We start from the raw sequence: 17,713 nt of genomic DNA on the forward strand, positions 1-17,713 counted from the left end.
CCTTCCCTCCTTCCGAGGTGGGTAAAACGAGGACCCAGATTGTTGGGGGCAAGAGGCTGACTCTGTCAACCGCTTAGAGCGGGCTGGAAAGCATTGTGAAGCGGTATATAAGTCTAAGTGCTATTGCTATATTGGGGGCAAGGGTAGTCCAGAGAAAGAGAGACCAGGCCTTTGCAAGCATGTGGGGATTGGAGAGCGCTGGCTAGGAGAAACTGGCCTGTTTCAACTCTCAAGTCCTCTTCCCGCTTTTGGAATAGTTCTTGGGCTGCCATGGCTGCTTTGGGGTGTCCATTGCCACTGCAGCAATGCCCCCAATGATTGAGTCACCCGATAAATGTCTCTCTTGGGTCCAACCCCTCATAGGGGTTGGGGGTCTGTGGTGTTTCAGCCCTGCCCCCCATGGCAGTTGGCCATGATCGCTGGAGTTGAGCAGAGAGGCCAGAGCAGGGGGACAGGGGGGTGGGTGGAGTTCATTCTCAGTCCTGCATTGCTACAGGGTGGGTCAGATCAGCAGCCGCTCATGTCTCTTGGGCTGACTGCCGTGATATTGACTCAGGCTCTAAGTGGGAAAAGGGCATGTTCTTTTTTGCTTTGCTGGATTTTTGCCTCAGCCTTGCTGCCCCAAGCGGACCGGATTCCAGGTTGCCCCTTCCTTAGCCAGCCATCCCATGAAATGGGGTCACCTTGACTGGCCCCGAGACACCCACGGATTTCAGAGCAAACCAGGATCGACTGACCTTTTGGTCTGGTCTCATCCAGGTTGCGAGAGGAACCGTTGCTTCTCTATCTTCTTATAAAGCACTAATTAGGGCAAACCCGGAAAACGGCATCTGGTTTCAGTCGCCACATTACCGAAAAGATGTTGAGACTTGGGAAAAGGGCAGAGAAGAGAGCAGGGGTGGGATGCAAATATTTTTACTACCGGTTCTGTCGGCATGGCTAGGTGGAAGTAGCTAGGTGAGCATAGCCATATGACTGGGTGGGTGTGTCTTCTTCTTCTTCTTCTTCTTCTTCTTCTTCTTCTTCTTCTTCTTCTTCTTCTTCTTCTTCTTCTTCTTCTTCTTCTTCTTCTTCTTCTTCTTCTTCTTCTTCTTCTCTTCTTCTTCTTCTTCTTCTTCTTCTTCTTCTTCTTCTTCTTCTTCTTCTTCTTCTTCTTCTTCTTCTTCTTCTTCTTCTTCTTCTTCTTCTTCTTCTTCTTCTTCTTCTTCTTCTTCTTCTTCTTCTTGCGCTCCCACACTTTTTTCCTTTTTTTTTGCCTCCTGGGCCTCAGGGAAGCCTCCTGGGAGGCTGATTTTACTCCCAGGAGGCTTCCATGAGACCAGGAGGCAAAAATCGGAGCACCGGGGTCTGCACAGCACACACACACACACACACACACACACACCACGGTGTCCCTTTATGCCTCCTGGGCCTCAGGGAAGCCTTCCGGGCAAAACACTTAAGAGAGCTAGGGGCATCCCGGCACAGCCGATCATCAGAACAGCTGATCGTTGGGAGGAAAAAGAAAGAAAGAAGAGATACTTTTTTACTACCGGTTCGCCCAAACCAGGCCTAACCGGTGGAATACCACCACTGGATCAAAGGCCTGGAGAGGAATACATATCCAGAATGATTGCAGGATTTGGCTATGTCTGGTTTGATGAAAAGAAGGACTAGGGCCGACATGATAGCAGTGTTCAAGTATTTGAAGGACCGCCCCAGAGAAGAGTAGGGTCAACCTGTTTTCCAAAGCCCCAGAAGGCAGGACAAGGCACCATGGATGGGAACTAATCCAGGAGAGACGCAACCAGGAATTAAGGAGAAACCTCCTCACAGGGAGGACAAGTAACCAGTGGAACAAAAGTTGTTCTAGAAATTGTGGGTGCTCCATCAACTGAAGTTTTTAAGAAGAGACCGGACAGTCACTTGACTGAAATGATAGAGGTTCTCTTGCTTCAGCAGGGAGCTGGACTAGAAGACCTCCAAGGTCCCTTTGAGCTCTATTCTGATTGATTGATTCTTTGGCTGGCAGGGATTCCTCAGGGAGGAGGGAGGTGTGAGAGAGACTCTTAAGGGGCCAGTAACAACTTTGGCTCTTGAGCTGCTTTGCCATAGAAACAGTTTGTGTTTCTATCAAGAGACTCAAATCACAGGCATTTTGTAACCAAGGTTGGGCAAGACATTGTGTCAGAAAGACTGCAGCTAAGAAAAAATAATTATTGTTTTTTTTTCCTTTGCAATGTTTTCTTGAACAAACAAACGAATGTTAAACTTGGCTTGCAGGCATTTAAATTCAAGTGGCACAGTGAAATGGCATCAAGGTGACCAAGTCAGAGAACCGGTTTTTCCTTTCCTTAATCAGGCTATAGGTAAAACTTGGATTTAGAAGACTAAATTAAATTCTGCAGCAATTATATTGCTAAGTAACGGTTTATCTCCTAATCATGATATTAAAAGTGTGGAGATTGAAGGGACAGCTGACTTCCCAAAACGTTCTTCATTAGATTAAAGACATAACAGTGGCATTCACAAAACATTAGATATTCAGTTATTCCTTGTAGACTAGTATGAATCGGAGGAATGTGAACCAGGTTATAGGTCCGTATACAGAAGGAAAGGATTAATTCAGTAACCAGGCAAAAGGCTAGATTTTCCAGCTATGAAGGGATGTTGTTATGCCCTTGTTGGAGTCAGATTCCGAGGGAGAGGTGGAACAGCTGACAGGGAATCGGAGTGTGGCTCCGGTGGCTGTGGAAGAAACGGGAGAAGGGCACAGTGCGGCTGGGCATTCAGAGGAAGACCCAGGCCCATCCCCTCTTCATCCTAGGATATGCAGGGAGGAATGCAGAAGGGAGAAAAGTGGGTTACGGGGGAGAAAAGGGCCCTGATTCCCTTCATTAGCTGCATCTGGGAAAACAGGATTTGAAAGGGTGTTTGCACACAGCACCTTGATGGAAGCAAAGCCTGCCTTATTTTTGTCTAGGCTTATCTGGGTGTTGGCATCCTCCCAACTGTGTGTGCTTCGTTATCTTTTGGAAGTCTGCAATTTATTATCATGGCCTGTCGTGTTAATTACTTCAGCGTGGTTGGTGTTGGTTTTTTTTAATTCTAATTTATCTGTACTTTGGGTTTGGACTGCATTTCTTCCTTTTGTAGACGGTTTTTGGAAGAGTTTGCTCTCCAGCTGAGGATAACTGGACATTGGGGCCCAAGTTGGAGGCATTAAAGGGAATTTATCTACTTTTGTGACTTTGTTATTTTTGTGCCATGCCCCGGGACATCACAGATGTGTGGAGATGGCCTTGGGAAAGGACATTCATTCCTTCAAAGAGGAGAAATGGCAACTCAGTCAGAGGTGGGATTCAGCAGGTTCTGACCAGTTCTGGAGAACCGGTAGCAGAAATTTTGAGTGGTTTGGAGAACCGGCCAATCCCATCTCTGACTGGCTCTGCTCCCATCTCTGCCTCCCATTGAGTCCCCAGCTGACCGGCTGGGTCTTCTTTGATTGCCCTGCACAGGAGAATGGAGCTGGAAAGCAGGTTAGTGGAGTGGGGAGGGAATGGGGATTTTGCAGTAACCTTCCCCTGCCATGCCCACCAAGCCACGCCCACAGAACCAGTAGTAAAAAAAATTGAATCCCACCACTGATCTCAATCCTGGAAAGCAGGAGAAAGTAAGTAGAAGCTATTTTGTTTGAAATAAAAGAGAGAAACTCTTGACAGGTTTTTGAGAGTCTGTTCAAGAGTCCTGTAGCAACGAATTAGCATCTCTGGAATCCTTCGGGACCTGTTTCTTGAGCTGGCCCACCTCAAAGGGTGGATCTCTGCCAGTTACAGGAGGCTGGACTAGTCCAGGGGTCTCCAACCTTAGCAACTTTCAAGACTTGTGGACTTCCACTCCCAGAATTCCTCATCCACAAGTCTTAAAGTGGCCAAGGATGGAGCCCCCTGGACTAGATGACCATTGTCCTCTTTTCCGGCTTCACCTTTCCAATGACAACCTGTTCTGAGGAGGTCTACATTTGCTGTAACAGTTTATCATAATTATTCTCTTTGAGTGATTTACTATGTGGTGTTAACCATATGCCTAAATATTTGACCTTTTTTGTTGCCTGCATCCCCATGTTTTTTTCTAATTCTTTCCTCTGATTCTCTGTTAGATTTTTAGTCAGTAATTTTGTCTTATTTCTATTAATCTTTAATCCTGCTACTGAACCAAATTGTTCTAGTTCTTTTATTAGGTTATGTCCTTTTTCCATGGGTTCCTCTAGGAAGAAAACCATATCGTCTGCAAACGCCTGTAGTTTATATTCCTCTGCTTTGACCCTAACTCCTTGGATTTCAGAGTTTTGTCTTATCCGCGTTAACAGTGATTCTAAAGCAAATATAAATAAGAGGGGTGAGAGGGGCAACCCTGTCTGACACCCTTTTCAATGTTTAATGGGCCTGTTTGTTCACCATTAATTAGTATATTGGCTTGTTGGGTATTGTAAATTGTTGTGATAATGTTCTCGAATTTAGTGCCCAGACTCATGTTATAGATTTTTGTATTAAAAGTGCCAATGTAAGTTATCAAATGCTTTCTCCGCATCTAAAAACATGACTGCAAATTGTTTCTCTGGATGAACTTCATAATATTCTAAGACGTCAATAAAGGTTCTTAAATTATTTTTGATTTGGCGGGATGGAAGGAAACCATTTTGGTCTTCATGAATGTATAAATTTAAAACTTGTTTTACTCTATTCGCTATAATTGAGGTAAATAATTTATAATCAGCGTTTAAAAGTGAGATTGGTCTATAATTGTTGATATATCTGGCATCTACATCCTCCTTCGGAATTAACGAAATCAACGCCCCCCTCCATGAGTCTGGCTTTTTGGCTGCCAAAAGTACTTCGTTAAACACTTCCAGCATCAGTGGCCCTACTAACTCTATTGTGGCTTTGTACTATTCTACTGGAATCCCATCTGGACCAGGGGATTTATTATTACTTTGATTCTCCAGGAGGAGAATCTGAGGAGGTCTACAATCAGCCTCCCTGCGCAGACAACTGTGTGGTCGTGCTGCAGTCCGTATTCAGACTCAAACGGGCATTTCCTTTCTTTCCTTTTCCGCAGCCTCTTTGACATGGGGGGAGAGTATTACTGCTACGGGTCAGACATCACCTGCACCTTTCCTGCCAACGGGAAATTCACTCCCGACCAGAAGGCTATCTACGAGGCCGTCTACCGATCCTCCCGGGCCGTGTTCAGCAGCATCAAGCCAGGTAAAACAACCACAACCCCAAATCGGTCCCTGCCAACAATAACAGGGGGAGAGAGGAGAACTATGCCCTTGCCTCTTAGAGGTTGTGGGCATGGATATTCCAGTGCCCGCCATACTTCACAATGTCCATCCTGTCTCTCTGCCTTTTCTTGACCCAACTCTCAAGTTGGAGCGGTCCAAGGGCACGATCACAAAAAATCACGATGGAAGAACTTCCGTTGCCCCACTGCAATTGCCACCTTGACTTTTTTTCACCACTCCTGGGGTCACCCCGGCCTCAGGTGCACGTTCTCCTACCTTTTTAACAGCCTTTTGCCTCTGTCATCCAATTCTTTCCGCGACAGCTGAAGATCTCTAGTAGAAAATATTTCTGCTTTCCTGATACCAGGACAGCAAGGTTCATAGGGCTTTAACGGCACTCTCTGGGTGGCTTACAATGTCAGCACGTCACCCCCTCCCCCCCGCAACAATCTGGGTCCTCATTTTACCAACCTCAAAAGGATGGAAGGCTGAGTCAACCTTGAACCCTGTCAGGATTGAACTCCTGGCTGTCGGCAGAGCTAGACTGCAATGCTGTATTCCAACCACAGCACCACCACGTTTCTTTCATTGTTGTAGTTAGTATGTTAAAGGAAAATGTTGTAGTCCTGGGGTGGGGATGGAAGCTGCCGGGTGTGGGAAGGTGAGCTGCAGCCACCACGCCCAGCAGTGTGGTGCAAAACCCCAGCTGGCCAATCTTACTTTGGCTCCCAACGTGAGCCTCTCTCCAGATTGACCACGTAACGGGGGGAAAAATGAAAAAGTGGGAAAGAAAGACAAAAAAATGTACAAATCAGTTCTTGAAGTTGTTCTGGAATGACTAAAGGAAGGGAATGTCACTGGAGATTCTTGGTCATCCAGGTCATGGTTGTCCCAAAGGTGCTTTTTCAAGAGGCAACTGGACATTTTGCTTCTCATCCAAAAAGCTCCCTTCAGCTACGGCTGGAAGGTGAAGCCAGAGCTGAGAAAGCTTCTTGGATGAGGAGCGAAACATCTTCAAGAAAAAACAAAGCCCCGTTGCCTTTGGAAAGAAGCACCTTTGGGTCAAGAAAGGGAAGTCCAGTGGAGCCTCACGGAGTCCGTCTGCTTCCTTCTCATTTCTCCTTTTACATTGGAAGAAGGTGGCAGATGCCAAATGGCAGCTGATTGCTCTTGCTTGACCACTGAACAGCTCGCTGTTCAACAACCCTGTTGCGGCTCAAGACATCTGCAGCCTCTCCAAGCCGCTTCTGCAATCACGGCCGCCAAACCCTTGTTGTAATGAGTCTTTCCACTTTGCCCTTTGGTTAGAACTCCAGGCAGCCAGCAAAATGTTAACATGCATGAAACTTAAGCAGTTAAAAGCCTCAGTTTATATCAGTGAAAAAATAGCATGACCAGAACATCCACCGGACCTGGTGCTTTTTGTCAAAAGTGACCATATGGGGGTCTTGCCTTAGTCGCACATTATTCTGCCCCCCAACCCTGCCATGCACACACACACACACAGAGGGAGGGAGGGAGGGAGGGAGGGAGGGAGGGAGGAAGAGCCTGGGCCATCCATCAGCTCTCAGATGGGGAGTCAACAGCCCCCAGGTCTGGAGGTGGGTGATGAGGAAGAGGAGGAACAGCTGCGTCCAGTGCCTGACATGTGAATGCACAGAAGGCAGAGGAGAGGAGAGCGGTGGAAATCTATGGGCCGGTCCTTGGGAAGGAAGAGCCGCCACTGCTAGTGAAGCCCCACCCTAGCTCTGGGGATAAAAGTTAGGGGGTGGAGATGAATAGGGGTGGTCATCTTCTGGATGGACAGACTTGTTAGCCTGTGTTGAAAGAGAAACTTTTTGCCGGAGCTACCGGCGTTCCTAATAAAGGAACATTTTGAATTCATTTCAGGGGGTTTGTCGTGTTTGGGGAGCTGGGTCCGAACAACACTATGATGTGGGTGAGGTCTACCTTCCATCTCATGGCCAAGTTTAGCTCTGGGCCTTCTCGGTCTCTTGTCTCCTTTGAAGGAAAATTGGCCCCATTGAAACCTCCCATCAGTGGTGAGACCAGCCTTGAAAGGAGCCCAAAATACCATCCGCCCTGGGGGCCATTTATTCTTCAGTCCTTCACTGTTGGCGGTAACGCCGTTGTGATCGTTCCTCTTTGGGCCGCCTCTGTTGTTTTGCTTTGTTACTTGTTTATTTCCCGCTTTTATTATTTTCGTGAATAACTTAAGGCTGTGAACATTTCCAACACATGTTTTTTCTCCATTGGGACCAGTCTACCCAATTATGGGATGGAGCATCCTGCTTCTGTTTTCGCTTTTCAGCCCCCAATCCAAGGGCCTTTTCAGGCACTCGGTTTCGCCACAAACTATTTTTTTTTGTGTTAAATTCATGTTTTACCAACAAAGAAATAAAGGGAGACTAGCATAGATCTATTTCAAGCTATTTAGCTTGAAACTTAGCTAGCTGATGAGAGCTAAATATCTTGAAATAGATCTATGCTAGTCTCCCTTTATTTCTTTGTCGATAAAACATGAATTTCACAATTTGCAACACATCTTCCTCTTTTATTTTCCCCACAACAACAACCCTGTAAGGTGGGTGGGGCTGAGAGTGTTCTGAACCAAACTTTGCTCCAAGGAAACAAACACCAGACAGAGGTAACAGCAAAACCTTTTAATCAGGGGTCCCCAACCACCGGGCCACGGACCGGTACCAGTCCGTGGAACATTTCCTACCGGGCCGCCGGTTTGCTGGGCGCCACCATCTTGTTTGACGAGAAAGTGCTTCCGGGTGAGCTTTTCCGGTTGGAAAGCGGCGTTTGGGTCCTGAAGGAATCCTCGCGCCTTAGTTTCATCGAAGGCGGGGTGGCAGCTTCGAACGAAACTAAGGCGCGAGGATTCTTTCAGGACCCAAGGCAAGGCGAGCCGAGCGACCGTCCCGAAGCCGTCCCGAAGCGAAGCCCATCGACAAAGGTACAAAGGAGGAGTTGAAGGTGGCGGGGAGAAGCAGGGGACGGCTGGCTAGCTGGTCGCTCGGCTCACCTTGCCTTGTCATGTGTGCTGGTAGTACCGGGACGCGGATCATTTTGTGATGCCGGTACCGGGCCGTGGCACTGCTTTTAATGATTCTTTATGAATTCCGTTCCTTCCCGGTTAAAAGGCTATTAAAACTAATTGTGTCTGATAAGAATGAGCCTTGCCAGGGTTGTGCAAGGCTGCCAAGAACACCAGATAAAATTACTAAGAGATATTTCAAACGAAGTGTCTCCAAACACCAACCAAGATATATTCTAAATGTCTACAAGGCTTGAGTGCAAAAACTTATTTGCTTCCTGCAAAGAACTCTGGTTTCTCAGCTGGCTTTTATCTCTTAAGGGAGGGGCCATCACCTTGCAGCCTTACTCCCAAGTCTCCCGTGCTGCTGCAGTTGCTCTTTCCTTCAAGCAGCTTTGCACTGATGCGCACTGGGCACAGGCTCCTCAGGGAACTCCTCATCACTGCTGCCAGCCTCCACAATCCCCGAAGGCAGCGCTCCACTCCCCGATGGTCCTGGCCCCATCCCTGCATCACACACAGGCCCCTCATCTGAGTCCTCGCTCTCCGAGACCTCAGCCATCCACACCTGCTGCCAGTGAACCACAACAGAGAGAGAGTGACAGGCCCAAAGCCACCCAGCTGCTTTTCATGGCTAAGGCAGGACTTGAACTCATGGTCTCCTAGTTTGGTGCTTTCACCACTAAACCAGATGGTCTCCCTGGCTTTTAATGCTGTTCTTCCAGGAGGCTTCACTGTCCCCCCGCTTCTTCCTTGTGAACCTTCGGTCTGGTGAGGAATGAAGCACTTTCTCCCTTCCACCCTGCTCCCCTTTCGTCTCCTATCTCATCCTGACATGGCAAAGAAGACACTTGTCGATTGGCTGGGGGCTGATTTTTGTGAGTAGCTTCCATTCATGGTGAAAATAGGAAGCTTTTTGACAGGCGCTGAGACAAACTGACTGCAGTTTTTACAAGCAATGTGGCTTCCCCAGGGAAAAGGTAGAGCTATTTATTTGCGGTGGCACGTACTTCCATTCTCTTTGCTAAAGCAATGTATATCCAAAAATAAGAGTGCATGAAATAAATAAATTGAAAAGCTAGGAATGTCGAAAGTTTGGATTGGAAAAAAGTGGGACTTGAAATGAGGTTTGGATCCTTTCGATTTGAAAAACACGCATTCTGAGAAGTGGCTGTTGGATGGAAGAATCTGGGGGGGACGCTGGTGCTGCCTTTAACATTTGGGGCAGGCTGGTCCGTTTGCCACGGAGCCTCTAATGCTGGGGTTTCTCTGCTAATCGGTTCACGGTGCTTCGGTCAGTCCTGGCCCCCTTTCCGGAGGGAAACTGATCCAGGGGTGATTCGACTCAGAATAGGATGGGATAGCGATAGAATAAGATAGAATGGAATGGAATAGAGAAGAGGAGGAGGAGGAGGAGGAGGAGGAGGAGGAGGAGGGAGGAGGAGGAGGAGGAGGAGGAGGAGGAAAGAAGGAAAGTAGAATAGGAATGGAATGGAATGGAATGGAATGGAATGGAATGGAATAGAATAGAATAGAATAGAATAGAATAGAATAGAATAGAATAGAATAGAATAGAATAGAATAGAATAGAATAGAATAGAATAGAATAGAATAGAATAGAGGAAGGGAAGGGAAGGGAAGGGAAGGGAATAAATAGAATAGAGAATGAATAGAATAGGATACAGATAGGGATAGGATAGGATAGCATAGGATAGGATAGGGATAGGATAGAATATAAGAAATAGAATTAAGCTGGAAGGGACCTTGGAGGCCTTCTAGTCCAGCCCCTTGCTCAAGCAGGAGAACCTGTCATATATCATCTCAGACAAGTGACTGTCCAGTCTCTTCTTAAATAAGAAATAAGGAGGAATTTTCTGACAGTGAGAGCCATCAACCGATGGAACAGAAGAAGTTGCCTTCGGAAGTTGTGGGAGCTTCATCCCTGGAGGCTTTCAAGAAGAGACTGGACTGCCACCTGTCAGAAATGGTGTAGGGTCTCCTGCTCAGGGTCCCAAGGTCCCTTCCAACTCTGTTACTCTCTTGTTACTTGCTTCATTCATAGATCTAGCATCCAGTGCAGGAGAGTGCAGGGTTTGCTTCCGTTTCTCCAAGGCTCCGTGCCTGAGAAAGAGAGAGGCCATCAGCAATATGCCAGGCCTGGGCGTCTGTCTGCTCCTGTAGATGCTCGACCACCAAGGCTCACCAATGAAACGAGGCCGAGTCTGTTTCCGGCTCCGGCCAGAAGGCCTCCCGCTGGCTCTCTGGCCTGCGCTGCACCGTGTTGTCTCTCTTGGCAAGGAGTTGAGAAGCAGACGCCCCATCAGCAGATTTTGCGGAATCGAGATGGCTCAAGCCCCATGGTGCAAAGTCCAAAGGTTGGCCAGTTAGGCTGTGCAAGCTGGGCTGACAGTTGGCTGGCTTCGAACAAGAGTCGAGGGGGCCAAGGTTAATTGCCTGGGATCTGATGGGGCAGGGAGAGGAGGAGGAGGTGGGTCTATAAATAGCCCTGTCAATCCATCGTGTGGGCGGGTAGGATCATTCCGGGCGCAGGTTGGCATCTGGATAAGGGCGGTCTTTGTGTGACTGGAGAAGGAAAGGAGAGAGGAGGGAGGGAGGGAGAGAGAAAAGAGAAAGAAAGGAGAGACAGAGAAGCAGAAAGGAAGAGATACAAAGAGGAAAGAGAGAGAGAGAGAAAGAGAAAGAATGGAGAGAGAGAGACAGAAAGGGAGATACAGAGAGAAGAGAGAGAAAGAGAGGTGGTTGTAGGCAGAGAGAGAGAGAAAGAATGAGGAAAGAAAGAAAGAAAGAAAGAAAGAAAGAAAGAAAGAAAGAAAGAAAGAAAGAAAGAAAGAAAGAAAGAAAGAAAGAGAAAGAAAGGAGAGACAGAGAAACAGAAAAAAAGATACAGAAAGAAGAAAGAGAGAGATAGACCGACAAAGAAACAGAGAAAGAAAGAGAAAGAATGGAGAGACAGAAAGGGAGATACAGAGAGAAGAGAATGAAAGAAAGAAAGAAAGAAAGAAAGAAAGAAAGAAAGAAAGAAAGAAAGAAAGAAAGAAAGAAAGAAAGAAAGAAAGGAGAAAGAGAAAGAATGGAGAGACAGAAAGGGAGATAAGAGAGAGAAGAGAATGAAAGAAAGAAAGAAAGAAAGAAAGAAAGAAAGAAAGAAAGAAAGAAAGAAAGAAAGAAAGAAAGAGAAAGAGAGAGAAAGAAAGAAAGAAGAGAGAAAGCAAGAGAGAGAGAGAGAGAGATACAGAGAGAAGAGAAAGAAAGAGAGGCGGTTGTAGGCAAAGGACCAATACAAAGGTTGCAGTCTCGGCCTGACTGCTCTACCTTGTACTGTTTGCTCCAGGTACAGCGCCCCGTGGTTAATGCTGGGCTAAGAAACGGTTTTCCAAACCAAGATCACCTTTCTGTTGGGGGCTGCAGATCTGGTGTGAGCAGGGATGGGGTGTGGAGGGACTGAGCCCAAAGCAGAAATCCTCGCCTCCTCCCCTCAGGGCTTTTCCTGTTTTCTCTCTCTCAGCTCTTCGCTGTGTCTTCTGGGTATGGCAGCTGAGAGGCTTCCCCAAGAGGTGGGTGGGGGCTGCCACCACCACCACCACCCTGCCCCTTGCTGCCACCACCCCCCCCCCTTGGGCCTGAAGCAGGGAGCCTCCTGCACAAAAATGGAAGGACACTTTGATGGATGGATGGTTGCAATAAGGCGATAAGAGTTAGCAGAGATGACTTAATTGACTTCTGTGATTAAAGAAAAAACCCACACAATTACTTTTGTTTCTACTTGGAAACCACTTCTGGACTTCGTGCTTGAGATGGAAAAAATGAAACTTTGATTTGGAGGTTTACCGAATAGATAGGTTTGTTGTTGTATAAATGGCCAGTTTATATTATTATATGAAAGTAGTAAGTTGAGGTTTGATGCTATTACCTTATTCTACTGCATCAAAGGGAGTCAGAAGTCAATGCCTTTCCTTCCTTCCTTCCTTCCTTCCTTCCTTCCTTCCTTCCTTCCTTCCTTCCTTCCTTCCTTCCTCCCTCCCTCCCTCCCTTCCTCCCTTCCTTCTTTCTTTTCTTTCCCTTTGGCCTACATTTTTCCCTTCCCTTCTCCCTTCCTTATTTTCCTACTACCGTTTTTTTCTTCTGTATTTTATATTATTAAACTAATAAAAGAAGAAGAAGAAGCGGGGAGCCTCTCAAGCTGCATCCTCATCCTAATTTTGTTCTGAGCCACTTCTCTACATGCAGATATTAACTAGCCCACATTTGCATTAATAATCATCACAGTTAACCAAGGAACAGACCAAAAATGGTCTTTATGGCCTTGTTAAAGGCCAGCAGGGTCACAATGAGACTGATCTCTAGCGGCTGGGGTCCCAGGAGGTGGGCACTGGGCAGAAAAGGTTCTTGTCTGGGTCCTGCCAGATGGATGGGAGCCAGAGCAGGCCTCTCCTCCCAGATCTAGTGGGATGGGTAGGTAGCAATAGCACTGTGTATATAGCTGTATATAAGTCTTGTACCGCTTCACAGAGCTTTCCAGCCCCCTCTAAGCGGTTTACAGAGTCAGCCTCTGGCCCCCAACAATCTGGGTTTGGAAGGATGGAAGGCTGAATCAACCTTCAACCGGTCATGATCGAACTGCATCACAGTCGGCAGAGTCAGCCTGCAATACTGCATTTAACCACTGCACACCATGGATGGATGGATGGATGGATGGATGGAAGGAAGGAAAGGAAGGAAGGAAGGAAGGAAGGAAGGAAGGAAGGAAGGAAGGAAGGAAGGAAGGAAGGAAGGAAGGAAGGAAGGACAATAGCACTTAGACTTATATACACAATGCTTTGCAAGCGGTTACAGAGTCAGCCTCTTGCACCTGACAATCTGGGTCCTCATTTTACTCCCCTCAGAAGGATGGAAGGCTGAGTCAACCTTGAGCCCGTCAGGATCGAACTGTTGGCAGTTGGCAGAGTCAGCCTGCAATGCTCCATTCTAACCATTGCACCAACCAGGTCTCTAGGTGTTCCCAGAGAGAGCCTGAACTGTCTTAGTGTTAAGAACAGCTTTGAGATGACATAGCCACCATGACTGATTAACGTTTGTGGGATGTCAGGAGTGGGGTGCAAAAATGTGGGGACAAAAAGAGGAGGCAGCTACCTCCTAAAGAAAGTTCACCAGCCACCCAGGAGACTGAAATATATGAAGCAACTAGGGAAAACAATGATGCATTTCCTCTCCCTTTCTGATAAAAACATTTGCCACAAACAAACCATTGTTCCCTTTTGTAGGCTCCCTGCATGGGGAATTCCTGTACTTTGGTACTTTCTGCAACTCTGGGACCCCCATGGCCATCCTCTCCAGCCCAAATAGTTCGTGGTGGCTTTTGTTGTCTGACACGTTGAGGAGGCTGAATGATCATTGTAAAAACATATGAAGAATGGTTGCAGGATTTGGGTTTGGCTATTCCAGAGAAAAAAAGGGACGAAGGGGGGGACATGATATCAGCCTTCCAGTATTTGAGGGGCTGCCCCAAAGAAGAGGGAGTCGGGCTATTTTCCAAAGCCCCTGAAGGCAGGACAGGAAACAGTGGATGGAAACTAATCCAGGAGAAACTGAAAATAAGGAGAAACTTCCTGACTGGGAGGACAGTTAACCAGTGGAGCAGAAGTTGCCTTCAGAAGTTGTGGCTGCTCCATCGCTGGAGGTTTCTAAGAAGAGACCGGACAGCCACTTGTCTGAAATGGGACAGAGGCTGGACTAGAAAACCTTCAAGGTCCCTTCCAACCTTATTCTGATTGATTGATTGATGTTAGGATCCTGAAAACTTCTCCCTTTAAAAGAAATTGTACACTGTAGTAACAGAAAGAAGGTGAGGTTTGGGAGGCTCGTGTGAAGCCGTTGGCCTTCTACGGTGATTTTTGGCTCTTCTTGGTACTCTGACATTCCCTTTAACGTAAACGTGCCAAATGCTTGAAATGCTTCTGTGGAATCTCTACCTGCTTTCATAACTGTCTTTCTCCATCTTTATTTTTTCCCCCTGTAGCCTTTCCTCTCTTCCTTTGGAGATGCAAAAACTTCAGTTGTCTTTGATCACTCCTGGAGTCCCTAGGGAAGTATTTATTAGTGTTTATATCTATCTATCTACCTAACTGGGATTTTCTGCTGGGCTGTGATGAGATTAATGATGGAAGGAGGGCTTCCCAGCTGGAGAAGGTTATTCGTCCCAGTCTCCTGGAGGGAAGGCTGGTCGTTCTGGCCACCTCCAAGGCCATCTCAGTGAGCGATCCACCTGTTCTTTCCACGTCCGGGACATGAGGCCTGGTCATTCGATTCGCTTTCCAAATTCTAGCAAGCCAATTCCTACAGCAGAAGTTTCTTCCACTTGGGGTTCACACGGCTGACAGTCCCCGTCTTCTGAGTTGTGGCCTGGCCATTGTTTTCTGATCTGGGCTGTTCGTTCGGGAGAGGAGCTGGCTAATGCAGGAAATTCAGTTGCCCAGAGAGGCCGGCACCGAGGTGAGGTTCTCTCGTTATTAATTCTAGGCTGGGCTTAATGCTAGGATTTCCTCAAGATTGTGTTTTGGTTGCTTGAAGCAGTTAATCCAGAAACAGCTCTTAAAAACCTCCTTGTGGGCTATTTATAAATCATCCGTGGTGTAATTACAACAAGAAATCAAAGCTAGGATTCTCAGGCTTCAAAGGTGCTGAAAAGAACCTTCGGAAAAATCATGTCTGGCACCCGTGCAAATTTCTGCTAATTCTGCAGGCTGTATGTGAAATCATAATTGACTTGGTATTTGCAAAGTTTTATTGTGTATGTGTGCATGTGTGTGTGTGTGTTCTGCCAATTGGTGTCTTGTCCACACCAGCCGTTAGAAAACTGGGTGGGTGAAAAGAGGGAAGTGCAATTTTCTTACTTGACTGTTAAGAAAGGATATTTATCGCTAAGATTTTACTCATTGAAATACAATTCCCTCCATCCGGAAGACAAACCTCTCCTTTGAATTAATCCTGAGCAGCTCTTAGCTGTTTCCTCCAGCAGCAGCAGCAGCAGCTTTGCTCCAGTTGCTAAAGCCCCATCATGCAAGGGTCCCATTGGCTTGGACTACAATTCCCATGCATTGCAGCTGGGGTGGTCTGAATGATGTCCTTGCCTAGGCAAGGCCAGAATATTTTCTGGGTTCGGGAATAATCTTGGAGCAATTTTCTTTATGGGTTACAGCACCATGAGTTTTAGATAACTTTGCTGACAGTTTCCAGCAATTGTGCTTTGGAGGGGGAGAAGGCGTAGAGCGGGGATCTCCAACCTTGGGGTCTTGTGGACCTCAATTCCCAGAATTCCTCGACTTTAAGACTTGTGGACTTCAACTCCCAGAATTCCTCAACTTTAAGACTTGTGGCCTTCAACTCCCAGAATTCCTCAACTTTAAGACTTGTGGACTTCAGCTCCCAGAATTTCTCAGCCAGCTTGCTGAGAAATGTCACACGTGACCCCAAGGCTTCAGATTGCCTGCTCTTGCCCTGAAAGTTTTATCTACTCACCTTGGTCTCTCAGGGAGATAAGGCGTTTATGGGTGCCATTATGGCAACATTTTCTATACACGTTTTATAGTTGTCAAGGGCACTACTTAATGAGACTTCCTTACTGTTTTTATTATTATTGCTGATCTTCACCTGTTTTTATTATTGCTTTGTGATTTTGATCTTCGGCACCTAGAGTTACCCTAGAGTTACACCTAGAGATACAACTCTTTTAGCGAATACGTAAGATCTTGCATGGGCTATTGGCAGAGAAAGTTTAGTAATTTTGCATGGAAATGTGGATTAGCTCAAGTGTATTGATTTAAGCTGGTGATTTGAATGGCAGAAAATGAATTGTGAACAATACAGGAAACGCCTCCCTCCCCTGCCCCCAACCAGAATCGCTCTACTAGTAGTGATGGTGCTGAATTAGACGCTAGGAGACTGTGACTTCTAGGTCTGCCTTGGGCAGGAAGCCAGTTGGGTGTTTGGGGGCCAGTTCTAGAACTAGAAGAGCGGCGCAGTGGCGCAGTGGTCAGAATAGAGTACTGCAGGCTCCTTCTGCTAATGCCGACTGCCTGCGATTCGGCAAATTGAATCCCACCAGGCTCAAGGTTGACTCAGCCTTCCGTCCTTCCGAGGTGGGTCAAATGAGGACCCAGATTGTTGGGGGCAGGAGACTGACTCTGTAAACCGCTTAGAGGGGGCTGTGAAGCACTGTGAAGCGGTATATAAGTCTAAGGGCTACTGCTATTGCTAGAAAGCCACTTCTGAAAATGTTGCCCCAAAATTCATAGAGACTTGTTCCTGCAGACACCAGGAGCCAGAGTTGTCTCGATGGACCAGAGCAACCAGTTTGGCCCATTGAGGACTCCCAGCCCTGGTTCGGCTTGATTTCTTGTGCTCCTGCAGACCAGCAGTTTGTGGTCTGTCACCTCCTTAGCACATTCATGTAGTCCATAAATACAAACATTAGCTCTTCACTCCTCTAGTTCCAGTCTAAAAACTCCAACCAACCTTGGCCTCCAAGGCGAGTGTAGACTCCTGCAGAGTGACTTCCATCTGTGACTGTATCACGTGGGGCTCTCTTTCTCCAAAGTTCTTTCCCCCCACAAGACTGCCCAGAGCCCCCAAGCCTCACTAAGGCCACCTGCTCCAACAGGAGCTTCAAGAACCACATCAGAACTTGCCATGTTGCAGGTGCACATACGTGGCTGGTTCTGGCTCCGGCAGTGACCCCACAGGATTAGAATTAGAATAGAATAGAGCTGGAAGGGACCTTGGAGGTCTTCTAGTCCAGCCCCCTGCTCAAGCAGGAGAACCTATACTATTTCAGACAGGTGACTGTCCAGTCTCTTCTTAAGAACCTCCAGGGATGGAGCATACACGGTGTCTGGTGGCAGGCTGTTCCACTGGTTAATTGTCCTCACTGTTAGGGAGTTTCTCCTTAGCGTCTCCTCAATTCCAGCTTGCTTTTCTCCTTGGTTAGTTTCCAACCATTGTCTCTTGTCCTTGCCTGTTGGTGCTTTGGAGAATAAGTTGACCCCCCCTCCTCCTCCGTGGGGCAGCCCCCCAAATACTAACCCAATGCATGGCTGGTGTCTCTTCAGCCCCAGGCTCTCTCCTCCAGCAGGCCTTGGCACCTGAGCTCTTGGCACCATCTGGGTTTGTCTGACCTGCAAACCACCTGGACTGGTTCTTGGTTGGGTCAGATGCTCCTGTTGAACAGATGCTCCAGCCCTGCCTCTCTTGCGCCTGGCCTTTCTCCCAGAGACCTGCAGGCTTGGTTCCTGTCGAGGCTCAGCGACGGGAGAACGCTTCACTGCCTCAGCTGCTAGGACACCCCCTTGTTTCAGTGGGATGGGGCTTCCCCACCCCCCTCCAGAAGC

General features: G+C 47.3%; 1 protein-coding gene across 1 annotated transcript in view; it reads left to right on the plus strand.

Annotated features, from left to right (window-relative positions):
• PEPD (peptidase D) overlaps positions 1 to 17,713 on the plus strand; it is a 168,463-nt gene that overhangs the window by 140,160 nt on the left and 10,590 nt on the right. Inside the window, exon 12 of the mRNA XM_026714484.2 lies at positions 5,098 to 5,246. Within this exon, the coding sequence (XP_026570269.2) occupies positions 5,098 to 5,246 (149 nt within the window). The remainder of the gene's footprint in view (positions 1 to 5,097; positions 5,247 to 17,713) is intronic.

Source organism: Pseudonaja textilis, chromosome 11 (genome assembly GCF_049901715.1).
Source record: "Pseudonaja textilis isolate UNSWEBS1 chromosome 11, rPseTex1.2, whole genome shotgun sequence".
Taxonomy (NCBI): Eukaryota; Metazoa; Chordata; class Lepidosauria; order Squamata; family Elapidae; genus Pseudonaja; species Pseudonaja textilis.